Here is a 19,430-nt window from a genome sequence, read left to right on the forward strand (position 1 = left end):
AATACGGTTGGCAAACTCGTTCTGAAACGTTGAGTTAGATTTTTTCCATAACTCTTCATTTTCATACCAACAGAAAAAGGTGAAATTCACGGCAGCGTTAAAACTGAGTGAGATAATCCACTGGAACAAATACGATGACAATAAATTAGCATCACATTACTGCCCTATTAGCATTTCTTCTGCGTAATCAGAACTTCTAGCGAAATTGAACTTTGACAAACTTTGTATCTCTTTTCCACAACACAGTCACTGCAAAATACGCTCAACTCTGGCCCACTTAATATAGTATCTCCAGGAGCTATATATCAGCTTTGCATGCAATACGTCATTGCTATCTATTTTGACATTCGAGAGACCTTTAGACATCATTTCCGACTGTTCGAGAAAGATGCAAATTCATCTCGACAACAGATGACCAATTGTTGGAACTCAGTACACTATATCACATGAACTTCCCTTATGAAGTGCAGTGCCACAAAACTTGACTTTAGAGAATCTCCTTATTTAAAATTTTCATCATTGACTTCCCAAGCCCTGCTATGCAAGACGACTAAGAATATGCGGATGATCTCAATTTGATTTGGACTGCTCCTCTTGCTGCTAAGCTAGAAAAAGGAAAAATTCTAAAGTTGTGCGCTAGCAACTTCATGGCCCTAAAATTCACCAAAACCAACGTTATCAAGATGAAAAGGACTACAAGTCTAAAGGTTTAAATTGTTTCATCTGACAGCACATTTTTCAAGAAGTACATGGGTATTAAATTAATTGAGTATTAAAGACTCCCTAACATGACCAGTGTTTGCACAAACAAAGTAGTGTTTTGTGCAATCAAATGATATTTGGTTATTTCAACCTTAAAAAACTGGAAAATTGTCTATAAGTGCTGCATTGTGCCTGTTGTTGGTCGCTGTTCACAAGTATAGAAACAGGGCAAAGTGGAGTTAATGGTAATAGAAAGTGCGTAGAGGAAAACAACAGCCTGGTTTTTTATCCAAAAATACAGCAATTGATCAAATGTAGTTTCGTCATGCTCAAGATTTTAGCATTAGTCACAATTTAACAATGGTCGAATAGAACGTCATCCTAACGTCTGCTAACAAACTGTTCGCAAAAATTGACATCGGCTGGCATAGATATCTCATTTACGAATTTCGGGAACCCATGAGCGTACAGAAGACAAAGTTCTCAGTGCTGAAGTGTATTTTCAAGCAAAAACAATCCAATTTTTGGAAGCAAACTTTTGACCTGGCAAAAACTTTTATCGATTTTTTTTCCAAATGAAACATTCTGTTTGTAGTAAACCACACAAATAGATTTTTGGATGCTTACTTTCTCAACTTTCAGAAAAATAAGACAATATTATCTAATGTACCTTGAAAAAAATTTCGGAGGTTCTCATTGCAGCAAAAAGGAAAAATTTAATTGATCTTGATTCCGAGATTTCTTTAACTCATGGCCGGAACACCCCTGAGGTTTTTGCTCTGAAATCTTTATTATTATAGCGAACTGAGATGCGTAATGAAAAAGAAACTGATTTCTCAGTTCAAAATTAACTCAGATTTCCAGAGCAGAAGATTTTGGACCACACGTTTCTCTTCATGTTAAAAAGTGCATCACAAATTGTCAAGCAAAAAACTAATTGCAATTCTCAGAGACAAAAAACTACCGATTTTTAGGAGATATCTAAAACTTTTTGATTAAAATGTTTTTTAAAATACAATAGTTAGACTATTTGCAATTTAATTTTCACGTCTGTTACTCTTTCCTTTAAACACTTTCTTCTCCTTTTTTTTCAATTGTGGACATTTTTTGTGTTCTTAGGGTGACATTTGCCCTAGCCATAAGCATAGTTTTTTGGGCATTTAGCAATTGTCGTTTTGCCAAGCACGAAAATCATTCTGCCTTTCAATTCCTCGAAAAGTATGATTTAAAATGTTATCACAGTGTCCATTCACGCACCTGGTATTTGTTTATTTTGTTTAAGTCTGGCTTCATCTTCTTGATTGTATATCTCTGTTGTTGATTTCTCTATTAAGGTTCAGGCGTCCAGAATTTCTCATTCGATTTTTTGCAGGCACAACATTCGGCCAGGTGCTGACTGACATGTGAATACTGCTTTTGATGTTACGATATCCTTGTCGTAACAAGTCGGTTTTTCTTCCCAAAAGATGAATTTCCCTTCATTAATTTTCCTTCAACAACCACATGAGAATGCAGATTTTGATCGAAAGATGGCTTTGTCATGGGAGGCATGATCTTTATTCTGTAGTTGTAATTAGCGTTTGCAAATCAACTAGTTTTTTTAAAATCCTTTGGCGGAACTTTGTGTATGGTTTTTTTCTGTTTTTTTTCTTGTGAAACCTAGTCCGTTTTCTATACACTTTTTGGTGGTTTATAACTGTTTTTTACACTCATTTATTATGTTATCTAGGGTTTTGTTCACTTTTTCTGAAGACCATTGATCTTGATAATGATTTTCTAGTCCAATTTGTCTTGTTCTTTTCGAGCGCCTGATCGAATGCCAGTCAATTATTTGCTGTGATCAAAACCATGTGAACCGTCCTTTTAACTACGTTTTTTATGCTTAAGAAGTGCACTGCTGAGGAAATTGTGTAAATTGTTCTAGGATGAGGGTAACAACAATCTGTTCAATTTTTCAAAACTGCTAACAGTGTAAATTGTTCCAGGATGAGGGTAACAACAATCTGTTCAATTTTTCAAAACTGCTAACAGTTATGGAACAAATTGGAGATTTGTAATTGTTGCTCACTTTTGCACAACAATAAAAACTGGCGGGTTATGAATAATTTGATCTGAGTCTTTGATAACTTTGATCACGGGTTTCTCTTGCTCATTAATTGCTAAAAGTTGCGCTTTGTCTTTTTTCTGTTTTATCACAATTTCATTTTCCCTCTATGTTTTTTTTGAATGGATCTGAGTTTAGAACATCCTGAAATATTTTTCTGTACGTTGACTTGTTGACAAGTACATAACGCAGAATCTTTATTTTTTGTCGAATAGTAACGCCAACAAAATGTTGGCTTCAATATGATCATGTACTTTTTTCTTTCCTCTATCCATGGGAGTGATATTTTTTGCATACCACTTTGCGGACGCTTCATTTTCACAAAACTTCTCACGCTCCGTGTTGTTCTCGCGACATTCACATAGAATTTACCGACAGCTTTTTTGGGAAGTGCAGCCCAAAATTTTCTCTGAAAGGGTGTTTAGTTCCTAACGATAGAACCACTTACAAACTTTGGAACTTCAATTGAATCCATCATGACAACATCATATTGAGAGCCTTTGGTTGTCTTTGTAAACTCTAACACGGTTCATTTTTTGTGAGTCTAAATTGAAAACTCTACGCTGCCTGTTGTTAATTACAGCTTGTGTCCTTTTGCAGGGTTTTCAGATAACTAATTTTTTTTAGCTAGTTTGCTGTAAAATTACTTGAGCCACGTTTTCGGCATAAACACGCACATCACTCCGAAAAGACTCAAGGGTAGATAACCAGGACAGATTTTTCAAGGGCTCCTCAATTTGTTTCTGTGAAACCGGTCTTGCCTTTGCTCTAGCTTTTCTCTGCCTTTTAGCGAGTTTATGGCCATTTTGCTTCTTGAAAAGCCCTTATAAATTGTGTTGATACGTAGCACTGTCTCCTGGGTCTTAACCCCTAATTCAACTTCCTAAGGCAGCGCAAAACTTTTCGGGCTGCGATTTCTTCTTCGTTCTCAAAATTAGATGCTTCGTTACGCTGACCACAAGTCTGTTACAAAATATTTGCGAATTTATCCAAAAAAGATTCTGCCGTATAAAATTAAAAAAAAGCTTCAGGACTAAAAATAAACAGAGCTAAACTCCCGACAAGATGAATTGTTCATTCAGCTATCAGAGGCCGTTGTCAAAGTTAAGTTACTTCAAGTCTCTACAGTTTGTGCATCCAAGTAGTAGTCTTCAAGTACGCTTGCCGCTTTTTCCGTATTGTTGCTAAAAATTGATTAAATAGCGTTTGCTATTTAATAGGTTACGCGCAATTGCTATAATAATTTTTATTAAATGGCGTTTGCTATTTAATAAATTAGATCTTCAGATCTTGTTTTAGCCATTCAGTCAGGGAACCGGTGACGGAACACATACTGAGAAACACGTTAGGCATCAGCATCACCAGGTTGTTTCTTTTCATATCAAAATTTTCGATTGTTTCCTGTATAAATTTTCAAAACGATCATTTTTTCTCCATGTACTGCCATAGTCTTTCATAGGTGAATGTTGACTTTGCGCTTCAAGCCGAAAAGAATTCCAGGCTTCTCAAAGAGACTGGTCATCGGAACATCGCGGATGAAGTACAAGGACCCTAAGCAGACAAAGGCGACAATATACTCCTTCAGAGGTGCTACCCTTGCGGATTCGACCAGAACTCTTCAACAGCATAGACCAAACAAAATACGCACAGTAGCTGTAATTGCTGGTTTTAATTACCACGACACAAGCGCAAATGGCTTTTTAAATAACTGGAGAAAATTAATAACAACAGTTATTGAAGAAATTCATCCACGCTTCATTTTTGTCCAAAAAACTACTGGCTCCATAAATAATCAAATTAAAAATCTAAATTATTCTCTATATAAATTGATCATCAGTTTTATTCATCCAATCACTAAAATTATTCCCCCATATATAAATCTCCCTTTTAATCACTTGTGTAAAGATGGTGTACATTTCTCTTTCTATGGTAGCCATATGTTTGCTTGTTATTTAACCCGTATATTTGAGTTCTTCACTTCTTTTTTAATAATATGATTTCAGACTACTGACAGCCTGCCTTATTTATATCTCATCCCCATGACTGAGCAGTCACATTGCAAAAAATGTTCAAAATATGTCAGGGGTGTAGGGGTTTGATATTACTCATGCTCCATTTACCAGCACGTAAAGTGTAGTGGATTCTGAGCTAGGCGTGTTCACCATGAGAACTTCCGCTGTGTAAGCTGCGAAACGAAAAAAATTCTAATCTCCTCAGAGGCAACAATTCTAAGCCATGTAACGGCCAAAAGGCAAACAAGGCAAGCTTCTAGGGTAAGTTGTCCTGAACCCTGCGGTTACTGGCTCAAGCTCGAGGAAAGCAAAATAGCTTTTGAAAAAGATCCACAAAGAAGTTGTTCATTGGAAAGCAATCTTTTACACTCTGCCAGGAAACAAGACAGGCAATAAGTTCACCGATGACTTGAATAAAATCTGTTCGGCCGCTTTAATTAATTCTAACTCGGAATCGGGAAAGTACTGCGCAATAGTGATGCCTCATCTCAATCTTGCAAGAACAAGAACGAAGGATGTCGCCTGAAATAAGAAAAGCATTGCAAGGCGTTTAGATCAAGGAATAAAGTGGGACATAGATAGCCTGTTTTGGTGGTGTCTACACAGGAACAAAGTCTATCCAGGAATCTATGACTGGAACTGAAGCAAAACCATTTTTTGATGAATACAAAGAATTTGAAAAACAAAAGTAAAAAAAAATTTTGCAATGCCATTTGAAGTCTTAGAGAAGAAGCGAAAGGTGGTTTCACTTCTTTTACTGACATAATCGAGATGAAAACAGTCCTCGATTTGTTACGCGAGAAACATCTGGAACAAAGAAAAGCAAATTTGAATTATCTAGTGAGCAATGAACATTCAAAATTTTACCATACCATCAATCCACATTTGAGAAACTCAATGCCTAAAAGTTTAGAAAGCCTGCCTTGAAGACGCATGGGAGTCTTGGCCCTTCCGGTCTTGATTCCAACAAATGGCGAACACTTCTGACTGCTTTTAGGTCATCTTCGATTGATCTATGCAAAACAGATGATAAACTAGCAATTCGCATAGCTACATTTCATATGACTTTTCTTCTTCTATATAATTCATGCCGGTTGGTAGTTCATGATAAATGCCCTGGTGTACGACCGATGGGAATTGAGGAAACCCTTAGGCGAATTGCCTTCAGAACAATTTTCAAGTGTGCTAAAATCGACCTAAGGATATAAAGTGGCAATCAGCAGCAATCTATGGGTAAAAACAGAAAAAATTAACATTCATTCCTTGAGAGCTGCTTTTAAAGAAACAGAGTCGGAGTTGATCTTGTTGATTGACGCAAAAAACGCTTTGAATAGTCTCAACGGTAATTCTATGTGTAATTAATTCGTTAATCACCAAATTTGTTCATCAACGTACAAAAATTAATCACTCAGGAAGGTACAGCCAAGGCAACCCCCTTACAATATCGATGTATGGAATTGCCAATATATCCCAAATTGAACTTCTTGACAATTGCTTTACTGTTCAAAAGTGGTATGCGGACGATGGCAGCACTGTCGAATTTCTTGATAACTTGAGAAAGCTTTTTGACTCATTGAAAAAACATGGTCGTGCTTTCGGTTATCATCTTAGCAAATGCCATATTATTACTAAAGAAAAATTTTTTGAAAATTTACAGCCAATTTTTGTTAAGAACGAAAGGAAATAGTTGACAGTTTTAGGTTATTTGGTAGTGTAATAGGCTCTGACAGATCAGAAAAAAATTTGTATAAAGATCACCAGAACGGCAGAAATTGCTATTAAAAAATGGCCGCTCAAGCCTATTTTTTTAACCTCACAGTGATTATAGATCGTTCACTTCATCGCTTCAGCATAAATTGAACTTCTAAGCAAGTACAACACCCAAAATTGAAGGTCTTTTAAAAGAATGTGAGATATCAATGAGACAACAATGAGCTATTAATTTATCTATTAACAAATTTCGCGTACAATCAAAAATACAGGAACATCTCGTTGCCGGCAGCGTGAACGTCCTTAAATTCCAAGACCGCGTCAGGGAATATGAACAATTAGTTCAACTGTCAAGTCCCTTATCGTTATCTTTGCCCGAAGCCTAACTTAAGCAACAACAGATCTTACAAGAAATAAAGAAGGAGAAAGAGCTTGCCATCAAATAAAAAAACGAAAATTTAGAGCAAATTGAATAAAAACGAGATTCGGTCACTTGACCTAGCCAGTGAAAAAGGAGCATCAATATGGTTAAAAGCTATGGCATGGAAGCAATATCACTTTGACCTAACAAAAAGCGAGTTGCCCTTAGCATTGGCTGGGATTCAGTAAGCATTGCCCTTAGCTATGGCTGGGACCCAGTAAAGATGCCATCACTATGCGCATGCAATCAAAACTTGACTGTTGCACATGCCCTCAACTGTCCGAAGTGATGATACGAGCACATGAGACATAATGAACTCCGCGATTCCTTTGCGAACTTGTTAAGTGATGACTGTCATGATGTCGAGATCGAACCTCATCTTCAGCCGTTGCAAGGAGAAACCTTTGCTATTAAATCAGCGACAATTGATGATGATGATGCAAGATTGGATATCAAGGCCAACGAATTTTGGGAATCGGGGTTCAACAAAACCTAATTTGATTTTTAAATTTTCAACCCGCTGGCAATAAGTTGCACTGAAGGCAGCTTGGAAGCCTACAACTATCATGAATCTGTCAAAAAGAAAAAGTATGAACAGAGAATAACAGGTTGAGAAAGCAAAATTTTGTACGCTTGTCTTTGCATGCACTGGTAAAGCTGGCCCATCAGCTTCAAAAGTTCTGAAACAACTGGCATCAAAACTCTCTGCGGGAAAAGAAGACAGCTACAATGATATCATATCTAAGGACAAAAATCACTTTTGCTCTCCTGAGGGGTTCCATCCTCTGTATTCGCGGGTCAAGGATGCTTAGGCGGCGCGAAATTGTTGATGCTTCGATGGCAGCTGTGGTGAGAGAATTGAGGCTGTTATTTTGACTCATCTACTTTCATCATTAGTTGTTTGTTTTCTAATTCTGTCGGTCTTTTGTTTTACTTCCTCAGCTGATGTTTATATAAGCATTTTATTGATATATTTAAACAATAAATGCTTTATGAAGACATAGTGCTGGGAGGGCCCCGTACCAGCCAATATGCATCCAATGTTGAGGAAGGGCATTTCTTAATTTACCTTTTTTTTCGAAATACCTCCTGTACAGGCAGAGTATTTTTTGCGTAAATGTCCTCTTTTAAGTGAAGGGAAACCTTAGCGCTTCTAAACCAAATGTAGATTCAGTAAGACGTCAGTCATTGCGAAATATTTTTAACCGAAAAAAAGTTCTGAAATGAATGGTAAAGTTACAATTATTTTGAGAGTAAAACGAAGAACAAATAAAAACCAATAGTTGACGTTGAGTTTTCCCTTCATTTTCAGGGTTGCTGAAACAACAAGCTAAGCTGTAGGACCATGAGGAAGATATGGTTCCCCCAGTGTTACGCCCAAGATTACAAATTATTTTGTTATAGCACGTTATTATGTAAAAATAGCACGTTCGCCTGAGGCTAGTCAAAGTGGTCTTTCCGATTTATTCCCCCCGAGCTTAGTGGTCACATAACCTTTCGGGGGCTGCACCATAAGGGGCTATAATTTCTTGGAGGGGCGGGGCTATAATGGGGAAGACTGGATTTATACAGCTCCCTCTGGAAATTCGTGGAGACGAAATTCAACGAAAACAAATCTGCAACTGGCATCTCGCATGCGACTGCCAAAACTGCAGAGAAAAGTGGACAATTTTTTAAACTGAAAGTATGGGATAAATGCCCTTCAGCTTTGCTGTAAAGGCTTTACAACAACAATCCTTAACAGTTCGGATTGATTTTCGCCCATCAGCCTGGAGAGGGGGAGGGTTTAGGAGCGCTGAGATGCAAGCCATTTTTAAAGAAACGTGCGCAATTTCTAATGACACAACTTGCTGGACATGCACGCAATTTTTACCCATTGGCGGCTCGTTCCAATCAACTGTTTGCCCCCAATTAATTTCGGGTCATTCATAAAAGAAGCAGTTATGATATATTTCAGGAATTTTACATGACTTGACGAAATAATTTGGGATTTAACTGCAAATAATACTATATGTTACTGGCATAATGTCGGGACCAAGTGCTTCAAACTCTAGTAACATAGCAGATGATATGATTTCGTTACCGGACGCTGTTCAAACTGGGAAGACGCTTTTCTTCTCAATCTACTTTATTCTTGGCGTCTCTCTAAATCTAATGTTGTTTGTGGCGATATGTCGAGAGCCTAAACTTCATAAACCTTCATTCTTTTTTCTGCTCAATTTAAGTTTTGTTGAGATTATTCGAGTTGCGCTTTGCGTACCATTTTATGTAATTGTGTCAACCAGTTCGCAAAAATTTTCGGATCATTATCATCTGTGCAAAAGTGTATCATTCTTTTACACACTGCTGGCATACGAGACTATTCTAACGCTTCTGATTATTTCATTGTCACGATATTCCATAATTGTACACAAAGAATTTTACACAAAGAAACTGACAACGTTTGTGTGCCTGACAGTTACTGCCATGACTTGGACCTTAGCTGTCATTATGGCGATACCTCCAATATTTCGAGCGGGCATGCCGGTTGACGAAAACTCAGTGTACACCTCGCCAGCGCATTTTGATTCCGGTCAACCTTATATGGCCGAAAGTCAAGAAAATTTGGAATCGTATAGCGGTCATCAGATGAGCCCTGGTATTGACCAACCAGTTAAAGTAGATCAAAATGTCCCAGTATCTCTTGGATGTTGCCACTATTACCAAATAACTGATGGCGTTGGCTTCACTATTGTGTTCAATATTGTCCTGGTTGGCGTGCATTTGATTCACTTACGAGTTTTTATGTTCATGAGGCAGCATAGAAAAATGAACCCTACCAGACGAGCTCCTGCTATCTCCGATAACTGGACATTCTTTGGACCCGTGGCCGCAGCCTTTATGCCGACTTCAATGAGCTCACAATTGCAATCCGTCGTGGTTCAGGGTGTCAGTTTCCCGTCTGTGAACCCCACTACGTCATCAGCAGCAGTTCCAGGACGAATTATGCAACCACAAACGCATTCGTACCATCCAAATCCGACGTCCGTAGCTGCAAACGCGACGGCAATCAATCGTCTGATGATACAAAGGTCAGCTAATCAGCCACCACAAGTAATAAACGCAAACGCCAGAGGCTGGATGAGTAACCCACCGATTCAGGCTATGCCAGTAGCGATGCCAGGGAGACATCCGTCTGCAGCTCCATCAAATCGTGGAATGTCAGCTTCAACTGGAGTGCGAATGTCTGACAGGGATGCCATCATGTCCCGTGAAGCAATTGATGGTTATGAAGTTGGAGAAAAGTTTACAAAGACAACATATTTGTTAACATGCTGTGTAACCCTTTTGTGGTGTCCGTACGTAGTTATTAATTTCACTTCAGTAGTTAGCACCGAACCTATCACCGACAAAGCCTTTTTATTGGCTACCTTTTCTACATTCTGCCAGTCCTTGATTACACCCTTGGCTTGTTTGGTCATGATTCCACCACTGGGAAATTTGGCAGCTGACTGGATGAAAGCAATCAAATGTCAGTGTCGCCGTAATTACCTGACCAGGAGCACCAATGGGAATGTGGCCAACAGAAACACTCAAACACCCTTGTATGAAAATTTATCCCAAATGGTCTGCAGTGCAGTTTAATAAGCTGTAGTTTAATCGATTATTATCACTTGCATATATATATTTTCATTTAGGTCTTTTGCCTGCATTCATGCTTGATTGTGGTTTATTTTGTTTCCATTTAGAGTAGATTTTTTCAAGCGGGTTACGGCAACAAGATCACACCAATCTATTATTAGTTTTATTGAAATCATTATCGTTAGTGTTTTTTTACGATTATTAACGTTATTAATGTTCAATTAAGCTTCATCCGATAAACTTTTTCCTAGCAACAGAATGGCGAGATGTAAGTTGTTTTAGTGATAATCTGTTTGATTTAACGGCTGTTAAAATGATCTAGGTAGGAATTAATTATGCCTGATATATGCATATGAGTTTAAATGTTTGAGAATTTTGTGGAATGGAAATAAAAACTACAATAGATTTTTTCTGATCTTGCAGAAAATTAAAAAATGTTGCTTTCATGGATTTGTTTCATTTTAATGAAAATGATTACGTGGCTCCTTTCAGAATGATCGATTTATCTTTTCAGTGGGCGCAAAATTTGATTGTATAAGCCGCTTTCTGCAGAGATTCATCCGCCCTATTTTTTGCCCACGCAAGGCGAATTTAAGTATCTTTATCGCTCATTATTGGGTCCTGTGTTGTTTATTTTTTTTTGAAAAAATATGAAAATGTTTGGCGATAATAGTTGAAATGCGAGAGAATTGTGAAGCCCTAATTGTAATTAATTGCTCTCAAACGAAGTGTGTAGCATTTATATTAGTCCTGTGGTCTTTTACGACTCGAGGTATTCTACAGGTTTTTTTACGACTCGGAGAAGAATATTGGTATTCTACAGGTCTTTTAAGCTAAAGTCATAACTTGAAACTTGACTTTGTTTTCGAACATTAACTTGCAACATTTCTCACATATTTTCCCCACTGTATATTCATTTTTTTAATATTTCTGAAATAGGTAGGTTTAGATAAAAAAAAGTTCTCATTGCACGACTCTTCGATTCGTTTCCGGTATTTTACCGGCTGTTTTTTTAAGCTAGAGCAAGTTTGTTCATGACTAGAGTTTTGACTTCTTTCGTTTCGAACATTTACCTCTGTTTTTGATTGTTGACTTCTGTTTGCGAACATTAGATTTAAACTGTAGCTTAGTTTGTAATGTACAGTTACAAGGAACTGCTGGTAATATTCAAGGCGAAGAGGTCATTTTGAGAATTTTTGATCCTATATAAGTCATTGCTACTTATCTAAACTACAGACCCTCACCTACCTGCCCCCCCCCCCCCCACCTTCCTACCTGCACCCCCCCCCCCCCACCTACACCATCCCCCTTCCAACCTATCTACCCCCTCCACCTAGCCGACCTAACCCCCACCTACCCCAACCCTTCCCCCCGCCGCCACCAACTACCCCCTCCCCACCTACGCCCAGCTCCTACCCATACCTCTGAACTAAAAATTGTGTCTGCATTGTCTAAAACACTTTGTGTTTTTTGGGCTACCTTGTTTTTTTCACCTCCTGTCTTTTGATGTTCTGATTTTGGTGAGTTAAGGTTAGAGATTATAATGCACGACGCTTCGATTCGTTTCCAGTATTCTACCATCTATGTTTTTATGCGATAGAGGGAATTAAGTGCTCTTAGAACCCTTAAGCTCACTAGTCTCCAAGTATGCGATTCACAGAAACTGTTTTGAGACAATTTCACGGTATAAAGGGAGGTTCTTAGTCTTAAAAGTTTGACCCCATCTGTCACCCCTCCCCCTCTGTTGCCCCTGAAATTGAGAAAGAACGGGAGAAAAGAATGCAAGAAAGTTGCCAATGTGCGCGCCGTACATTTTCGTTTCGAGGCTCTGGGGAAACCATGTATACAAACCATAATTTGACCATTTTTAGCCATACTTTTTTCAATTTACGATGGAATAGTTGAGCAAAAAGAAATCGCTCTCTACTTGCTTGAGACAATGGAGTCCCTCAGTTATATACAGTCCCGCTGAAAGATAGTGTTGAGGCGTCTCGTCCTTTCACGCTATATAAATGCTCGGTCAGCTGAAGGTTTACCATAAATTAGAGTTGTTGAGGATTTCCAGTTGTTGACGATTTGATCAGCTTTTCGATGAACTTCTGAGGTCTGATGTTTCTGCTGTTCTGTTAATTGTAATAGTTGTGCCAACTGGAGCTTTTTTTCGAATAACCCGTTTCGGCTGTATTTTTCTTCAGCAATGTTCACATTGTATATTCTTTTTAAGCAGATACCATGGGTAACATATTAATGATCTGTAACAGAATTTCGTTTTATGAGCGGAAGAAATTCTATTGGTAGACTATTGATTTTACTTTTAGGCATTGGCTCTGGATTGCTTAAATTTCCGTTGACCCTTTGTTAAGAGACTTTGGCAAACTGTGCTCCAATTTAGCCGAACTCTGGGTCAGTTTGAGGCAAAATTTAATTTCAAAGCTTTTTGTACAGAATTAACTTGCAAAGCGGCTCGGGTACTTAAAAAATTGACTCGGCTAACGCTTGATTTTTTAAGTTATTGACAGAAATTTTAGACAACTTAAGAATACCGAGCATGTGTAAAGCTAGAAACGCGCAAAATTTATTAATTGCTCTCGAACGAAGTTTGAAGCAATTTTTGTAAACGTGTGTCTTTATGCAAAATATTTGGTCGAACGTTTTTGCTCTTATGTCCTATTAAGGCAATTCATTCGAGGTTTATCATCTGATGTTAACCGGTTTTTATTGATTAGCACTGAAACCATTGGAAACGTTTTTTGGTTTTTAATATTTACTCAAACTATAACTTCTCTGAATTTTTTAAAAGAAACGGCGTATTTTGAATAAGCTTACGTTTTGTAGCGGACAGATTCTTAAAAGCAGAAAAACCTGCGGCTTCGGATTTCGTGGGTGACTTTCTTCTTTTTTGGTTGGTCTGATTATAGTCAATCATATTCGCGATTCTTGATATATTCGCGTCTCAGGATCATACAGGGTAATGGAAAATTTTTACATGGTAGCGAGTTTTGGTGAAAACAGGCTTAAAGTGCTCTATTAATTGCTCTCAACTGATTTTCGGTAGCAATTTTAGTATTCCTGTTGTCTTACGACTCGAAGATAAGTATTGGTATTCTACGGGTTTTTGTAGCTGTTTTTGTGATTTTTCGCTTGACTGATTTTTCGTCTGACTCTTTTGACTTTCGTCCTCAACAATGGGACAAGCAGGTAGCTCCCGGAGGGCATTAAGTTAGAGCCTCTCGGCTTAATGGAATCTAAGTATGCAATTCATCGAAACCTTTAAGAGCGCAAATTCATGTGACATGTGAAGAGCGGTTTTTAGGGTTTGACCCCCCCCCCCCCCCTACTTCACCCAATCCGCAACCCTGCACATTGTTGGACCCGTAACACAGCGCCCTCGTCAATCGTTTGAGGGCAATTTGCTCAACGTTAGCTGGATATGTTTATTTTTGTTCTTTCATTGATGTCTTTTAGGTTTGGTGTTCAACCGTGCTAATCTAATCAAAATTATATTATTGCCTTTCAGGATTTTTTCTGCATAACTAAGACATCTGTTTTGCTAACTTATCAAAAAATTGGTTATCACAGTTTTGAGTTTAAAAATGCAAGAAGTAAAATGCAGTGAAGTTTTTTTTTGGCATATTTTCGTATTTTCCGGATTTCGTAAATTTTCGTATTTTTAATTTCTGCCAAAAATTAATTTCAAATCCTGTCCATATAAATTTTGCAGGTGTTATGCTTGCTGTTCAAATAGTGTTTGACATCATTCCAGAGGGGAAACTACCTTTTGATAAATGTCTTCATTTTCGTTCAGTTTCGCGAAAAGCCCGTGTGCCGGAGTTCCCCAGAAAAAATTAGTTTCATCAGCCTAACTCTTTTAGCTGAAAACTTTTGTAAACAGAAGTTTTTATTCATTCCTGAAATATATGGAAAATGTAATTTCCATATTTGTATTGGCTTCGAGTTTCGTGTGAGGGGATATAACAGAAAAAATCCCATTTTTGTTTTTTTGCGCTTCCTGAAGTTTTCAAAGGAAAGTGATACGAATTATTTTTTAATATAAATATATTATTCAATATCTTGTCTGATGGGCTCTTTCTGGCTTAAATACGCTTCAATTCTTTCTAGTTAAAGGCAGTTGCGTTTGTATAGTTTTGAAGGGTCTTTTGAAGTGTGCCATAACTAATATAACGTAATGATTGAGCATTAAATTTTTAATAATTGAGGATTATTTCAAAGCATTATTACGTTTGTCTGTGGCCACTTTGTCCGGTGATTGTGTTCATTTAACTGCAAAGGTTAACGCCCGTGAAACAACTTGAAATCAACTTGAGAAAATGATTTACCGTTCTATATCAAGAGGTTTGTCTACCCCTCCCCCATCGCGCGCAAAAATTTATAGTAATAAACGAAAATGAACAGATAGTAATCTACCAATTAATTGTAATTCGCCGGGACCAACTTTGCTAAAACCTTGCTGCTAAGAGTTTTGACGGGCCATGTGCGAAGGCAGATTCTGTTTAGGATAAAAGCACTGCCCTTATCAAGGTCAAACCTTGCTGTTTTGACAAGGAATTGGAATATGGTTAGTCAACGTGATCAAAGTTATTCCAACGTGAAATCTTCTGTTGTTTTTCAAAACATAATTGTGCTTCATATCTGCAGGCCAGTTGTTTATAATATGCTATTTACTAAACTTTGGTGCCCTTAGTGTTAGCTAGACTATGGTTTAGCTAAATTGCGGCCAGTCATTACAGTTTAATGTACTTTTGAATTCATTCACGCGCAGAGTTAAAAGAAGCAAACTGCTTTTTGCAATTGGATGGTTTTATATTGAATATTTTCATTAAAATACCTGGCGTATTTGACCAGCAAAGAGCGCATTTTTCGCTTTACTTGCGTTACGTTTAATGGTTTTGACCATTTTTTAAATTATTTTCAGAACTGTATGTGTGAAGAAAAATGTGGTCCTGCGATGAATGCTGGCCGGTAAGTTCAACTTCAGTTTTTTTTTACTGTTCCTCTAACAGAAATTATATAATTCACATCATTTTATTCTTCCTCTAGCAATGATATACGAAATTATTTTGCGGGCTACGAAATTATATTGACGCGGTAAGAATAGGAAATCGTTAGTTTGAATTCGGCAGATGTTTATTTAAGTTATCGGATATAGAGCTTTAGTTTCGGTTATAATGCACAAAATGAAATTAGGACGAACTTGGGATGGTATGGAGTAAAAACTTGTCGTATTTTAACCATCAGTTGAAAAGTTGAATGTTATAATTTACCATTACTATGCTAGCGTAATATACCATTTGGTATTAAAACCCTTATTTGTTGTAAAATATTTGCCAAGTATTGTGTCTAGGTCTATGAGCAACCCGAAGGCGCCTTAGGCCCATATTAGAAGTCAACTATACTAGGTTGTTTCAAATATTACTCATACTACCAGGCTATTTTGCTTCAAAGCTTCGACACAGTTTAATGGAGTTAGTCGCCTAAGCAGCAATATCCGGTACCTGGATTTGAAATAAGTTTTACTATCAAAGCTCGTGATAAATTAGTGTCGCAATTGTGTCGCGAGTGAGTCATTTGATACATGTTTTTATATTTTTCAAGAACCGTAATCAACGCCTAAATGTTATTATAATGACGACCAGATTGTTGAAGGCGTTCAAAATGAAACATTGGGACTAACCCTGTACAGCCCCCACCCCCAGATTAGTGGGCATAGATTGTATAGCCTCCCACCAAATTACCTTAAATATACCATATTGTGTGGTAAAATTTTGCAAGGGGCTGTAATGGAAGAGGCTGCTGAATATCTGGTGGAAGTTTAAATTCGTAATAAATTTCTGTCTTGCCCCCTCCCACTCGCTCCCCACTTATGTCCACGAGGAATATACCCTTCGAAAGCTGCACAGGCGTGAGAGCAAAACTATATAAGAAGTTCATTGAAATGTGACTGTTTTATTAAATCGGAAAATGCGTTTAAGTTGAAACGGCCTTGAAAATCTGATTGACGTCAAAATTTGGGGCCTTTAGTTGTACCCTAACTATAATTATTAATTGCTCTCAAACGAAGTTTGTAGCAATTATATTAGTCCTGTCGGTCTTTTATGCGATTTTTAGCTTGACCGATTTTCTGACGGTTATGACTTTTCGTCCTCAAAAACGGGATAAATAGGTAGCGCCCAGCGGGCATTAAGTGCTCTTAGAGCCTTTCAGCTCTGTTTCAGCTCAAACTGTTTTGGAGACTTATACTTATGGTGTGAAGGGCGGTCCTTAGAGGTTGAGACCCCCCCCCCCCCTGTTGACCCCCCCACCCCCACTATTGCCTCCACCCCCACCGGTCTCTTGCCCCCCCCCCCAAGCCAGTGTTGCCCCCCATCAGCCCCCGGTGGCTAGCTACTGAGGAAGCCAACCGCTCGCCCGTCGTTTGAGAGCAATTCGCCCGACGTTAGTCGGTTATTGATTTTAATAATTAACTGTGATATCTATGTGGTAATTTTGAAAATCTTAGAATGCGTTTTATTTTTGACCAATTAAAGGCTTGAGTAAAAAAACTGAAAATCAATTCCAAAACCAACCAGCATACTGGCATAATCAACATAAAACAGCAAACGGAAAATACTACATCAAATACAACAGCATACTAAATCCGTGTCCGGACAAAACAGTCGGAGACAAAACATCCTGGACAAAATAGTCCCAAATTGCAAAATAATCAGACAAAACAGTCCAATGAAAGCAGAAAATGTAGTCCTAGTCGAAATAGTCCTTAATATTTTCAAAATAATTTACAAACAAGTAAAACTCAGCATGTATGAATGAATCTTCTCAATGCATTAGTTTTAATTGATTTGGATTAAGATTGAACCAAAAACTTGAATTAGGATGCATCATATGGTGAAAACTGTTATAACCAACCTAATATTTGTTCAATGGCATACAATCATATGAAAACCTTAAGGAGTTTGTTTGTTTATTGGTGTGCATATGTTTAATCCTATGTTTAGTTGGGACTATTTTGTCCGGGAATGTTTTTTTCTGTTCACCGAAGACACCAGATCCGGCAGGCTATTCTTTCATTGTTTTAGATACTTATAATTCCAGCAAACAATTGCAGTATATTGCTTGTATTTTTGAACATTGATTGCGCTACTAGAAAAGTTGCACTGAACGCTATTCGTTCGGGTTAAAAAAAGTAGAAAAGTATATTGCTAAACGCGGGTGCTTATTAAGTAAACATTAAAATATTTTTCCTAATATAGTTGTTTGGAAAAACCATTTCTAAAATACAAAATTAGCCTGGAAAACTTTCATTTTCAATCTTAGCTGAAACGATATTGCAGGGTATTTTAAAAAATCAACGATTCCTGTCTGATTGAGGAGGTTAAAATTGGCAATGTTTTCGTAAAATTGACCCTTCCAGTTTTTTCAATGGCTATTACTAATAGCTGCGAAAGCGATAGCTCAACAAGCTATTGTCTTCTTTTTCTCTTTTCCTTTTCTTTTATTTGTCATCTCAATTTTCTTTCAAAAATGTGATAGTGAACTGATATGGAGGCCCATTTCCACGTTTTTCTTAGGTATTTTGGCTTTGTTTTTTGTTAGGACTGTTGTCACGACTTGTTCTATGTGTTTGGTGTGCGGCGTTAAGGTGAGCTCATTTAAGTGTTTGTTTCTTCATCCCTGCAAATTTTATACTTGTCTTTTTATGGCCTCATTTTTGCGCCTTTATTATCCGTATTAATGATTTGGATGGTTTTTTTATTCGTACAAAAATATTGTCAGAAATGGTGTTCGCTTGTTCAAGTGGAGGAGTGAACATCTTAATCTACTTGAAGATTAATTCTGGGCAGTTTTAAATATGATGCAAGTGTCGCAATCAAATTGACCTCACATCAGTTTTGTAGAAAAGTTTGTTCGTATTTATTTCAGTGGTGTTTTGAGCTGCAAATGAATTGTAGCTATTTTCTTGCAGTCTATCAGTTTGGTTTTAGAGTTTTTTTTTAAATTTTATAATTTTTTTTATAAAGTTTTTATAATTTATTCATCAAATGCGTTTTTATTCTTTCAAAAGACATCATTTCGAATAGTAAGAAAAGTAAGCACGAAAAGCTTGGCTAGTTTTCGCAACTATAAAAATTATTCGATAGTAAGTTACACTTGAATAAGTCTCTAAATTATTTGGCCTTATTTACCTACTGTTGTTGTTTTTTATGCAACCGAGATAAAATTTGATGGCCAGTTATATTGAATCGATTTAAACAAATATAGTAGCCATTTGATGTCTCAAAGCAACCAAATTTGTGTTATTTTTTGCGTGTATATGATTTCTTAGCTGGGAGGGCTCTAAAATATTATCACACATGTCGGCTTTGACTGATTTCAAAAAATCCGAATGGATTTTAACGAAAATTTTCCTGAACGAAAAGAAAGGAAGGCACATTCATTTCTCGCGTGTGGTTTCAAAATATTTGATAGCTATTTTCCAAAAATGATAGAATAGGTTTTTGGTTATTTTAGGACCCAGATCGGCACTTTCCAGCTGAGCTGGCTCTGCCGCCCTGTCTGCTCTACCTCATATTGGTGTCTGTCCCCTTCCTGTTCGTGAACCTGGTGTTACTCGATGCGGGAATCCGCGGGGGAGATCCAAGCAGACGCGCCAAGTACAACATATTCCTCGTCATTCAAGTTGTAAGTACATGTCTTTTGTCTACTAGTATAAATTGAGCAAAGATTTTGAACAGAAACGATGCGCTATATTAGCATTCAAAGTACTTTTGAAACTGCTGGTGCTCAAGATGCTTGCTTTTATTGGGTCCATTTTTGTAATGGAAATGAAAAACAATAATTTGTG

The 19,430-nt window shown here is 37.4% G+C and overlaps 2 protein-coding genes across 2 annotated transcripts in view; both read left to right on the top strand.

Annotated features, from left to right (window-relative positions):
• The window catches only part of LOC142353881 (multidrug resistance-associated protein 1-like), a 653,144-nt gene that overhangs the window by 533,074 nt on the left and 100,640 nt on the right, over nucleotides 1–19,430 (top strand). Inside the window, 2 exon segments of the mRNA XM_075406110.1 lie at nucleotides 15,502–15,550; nucleotides 19,097–19,267. Coding sequence (XP_075262225.1) covers nucleotides 15,524–15,550; nucleotides 19,097–19,267 — 198 coding nt within the window. The 5' untranslated portion in view covers nucleotides 15,502–15,523.
• On the top strand, nucleotides 8,842–10,810 carry LOC142353944 (uncharacterized). The gene has a single exon (XM_075406178.1). The coding sequence runs from the start codon at nucleotides 8,975–8,977 to the stop codon at nucleotides 10,571–10,573; it is 1,599 nt and encodes a 532-aa protein (XP_075262293.1). The 5' UTR covers nucleotides 8,842–8,974; the 3' UTR covers nucleotides 10,574–10,810.

Source organism: Convolutriloba macropyga, chromosome 15 (assembly GCF_964194025.1).
Source record: "Convolutriloba macropyga chromosome 15, txConMacr16.3, whole genome shotgun sequence".
Classification (NCBI taxonomy): Eukaryota; Metazoa; Xenacoelomorpha; order Acoela; family Convolutidae; genus Convolutriloba; species Convolutriloba macropyga.

What these genes read in the sequence shown, in the direction of transcription:
- LOC142353944 (XM_075406178.1), top strand. Translation starts at nt 8,975, where the DNA reads ATGTCGGGACCAAGTGCTTCAAACTCTAGTAACATAGCAGATGATATG.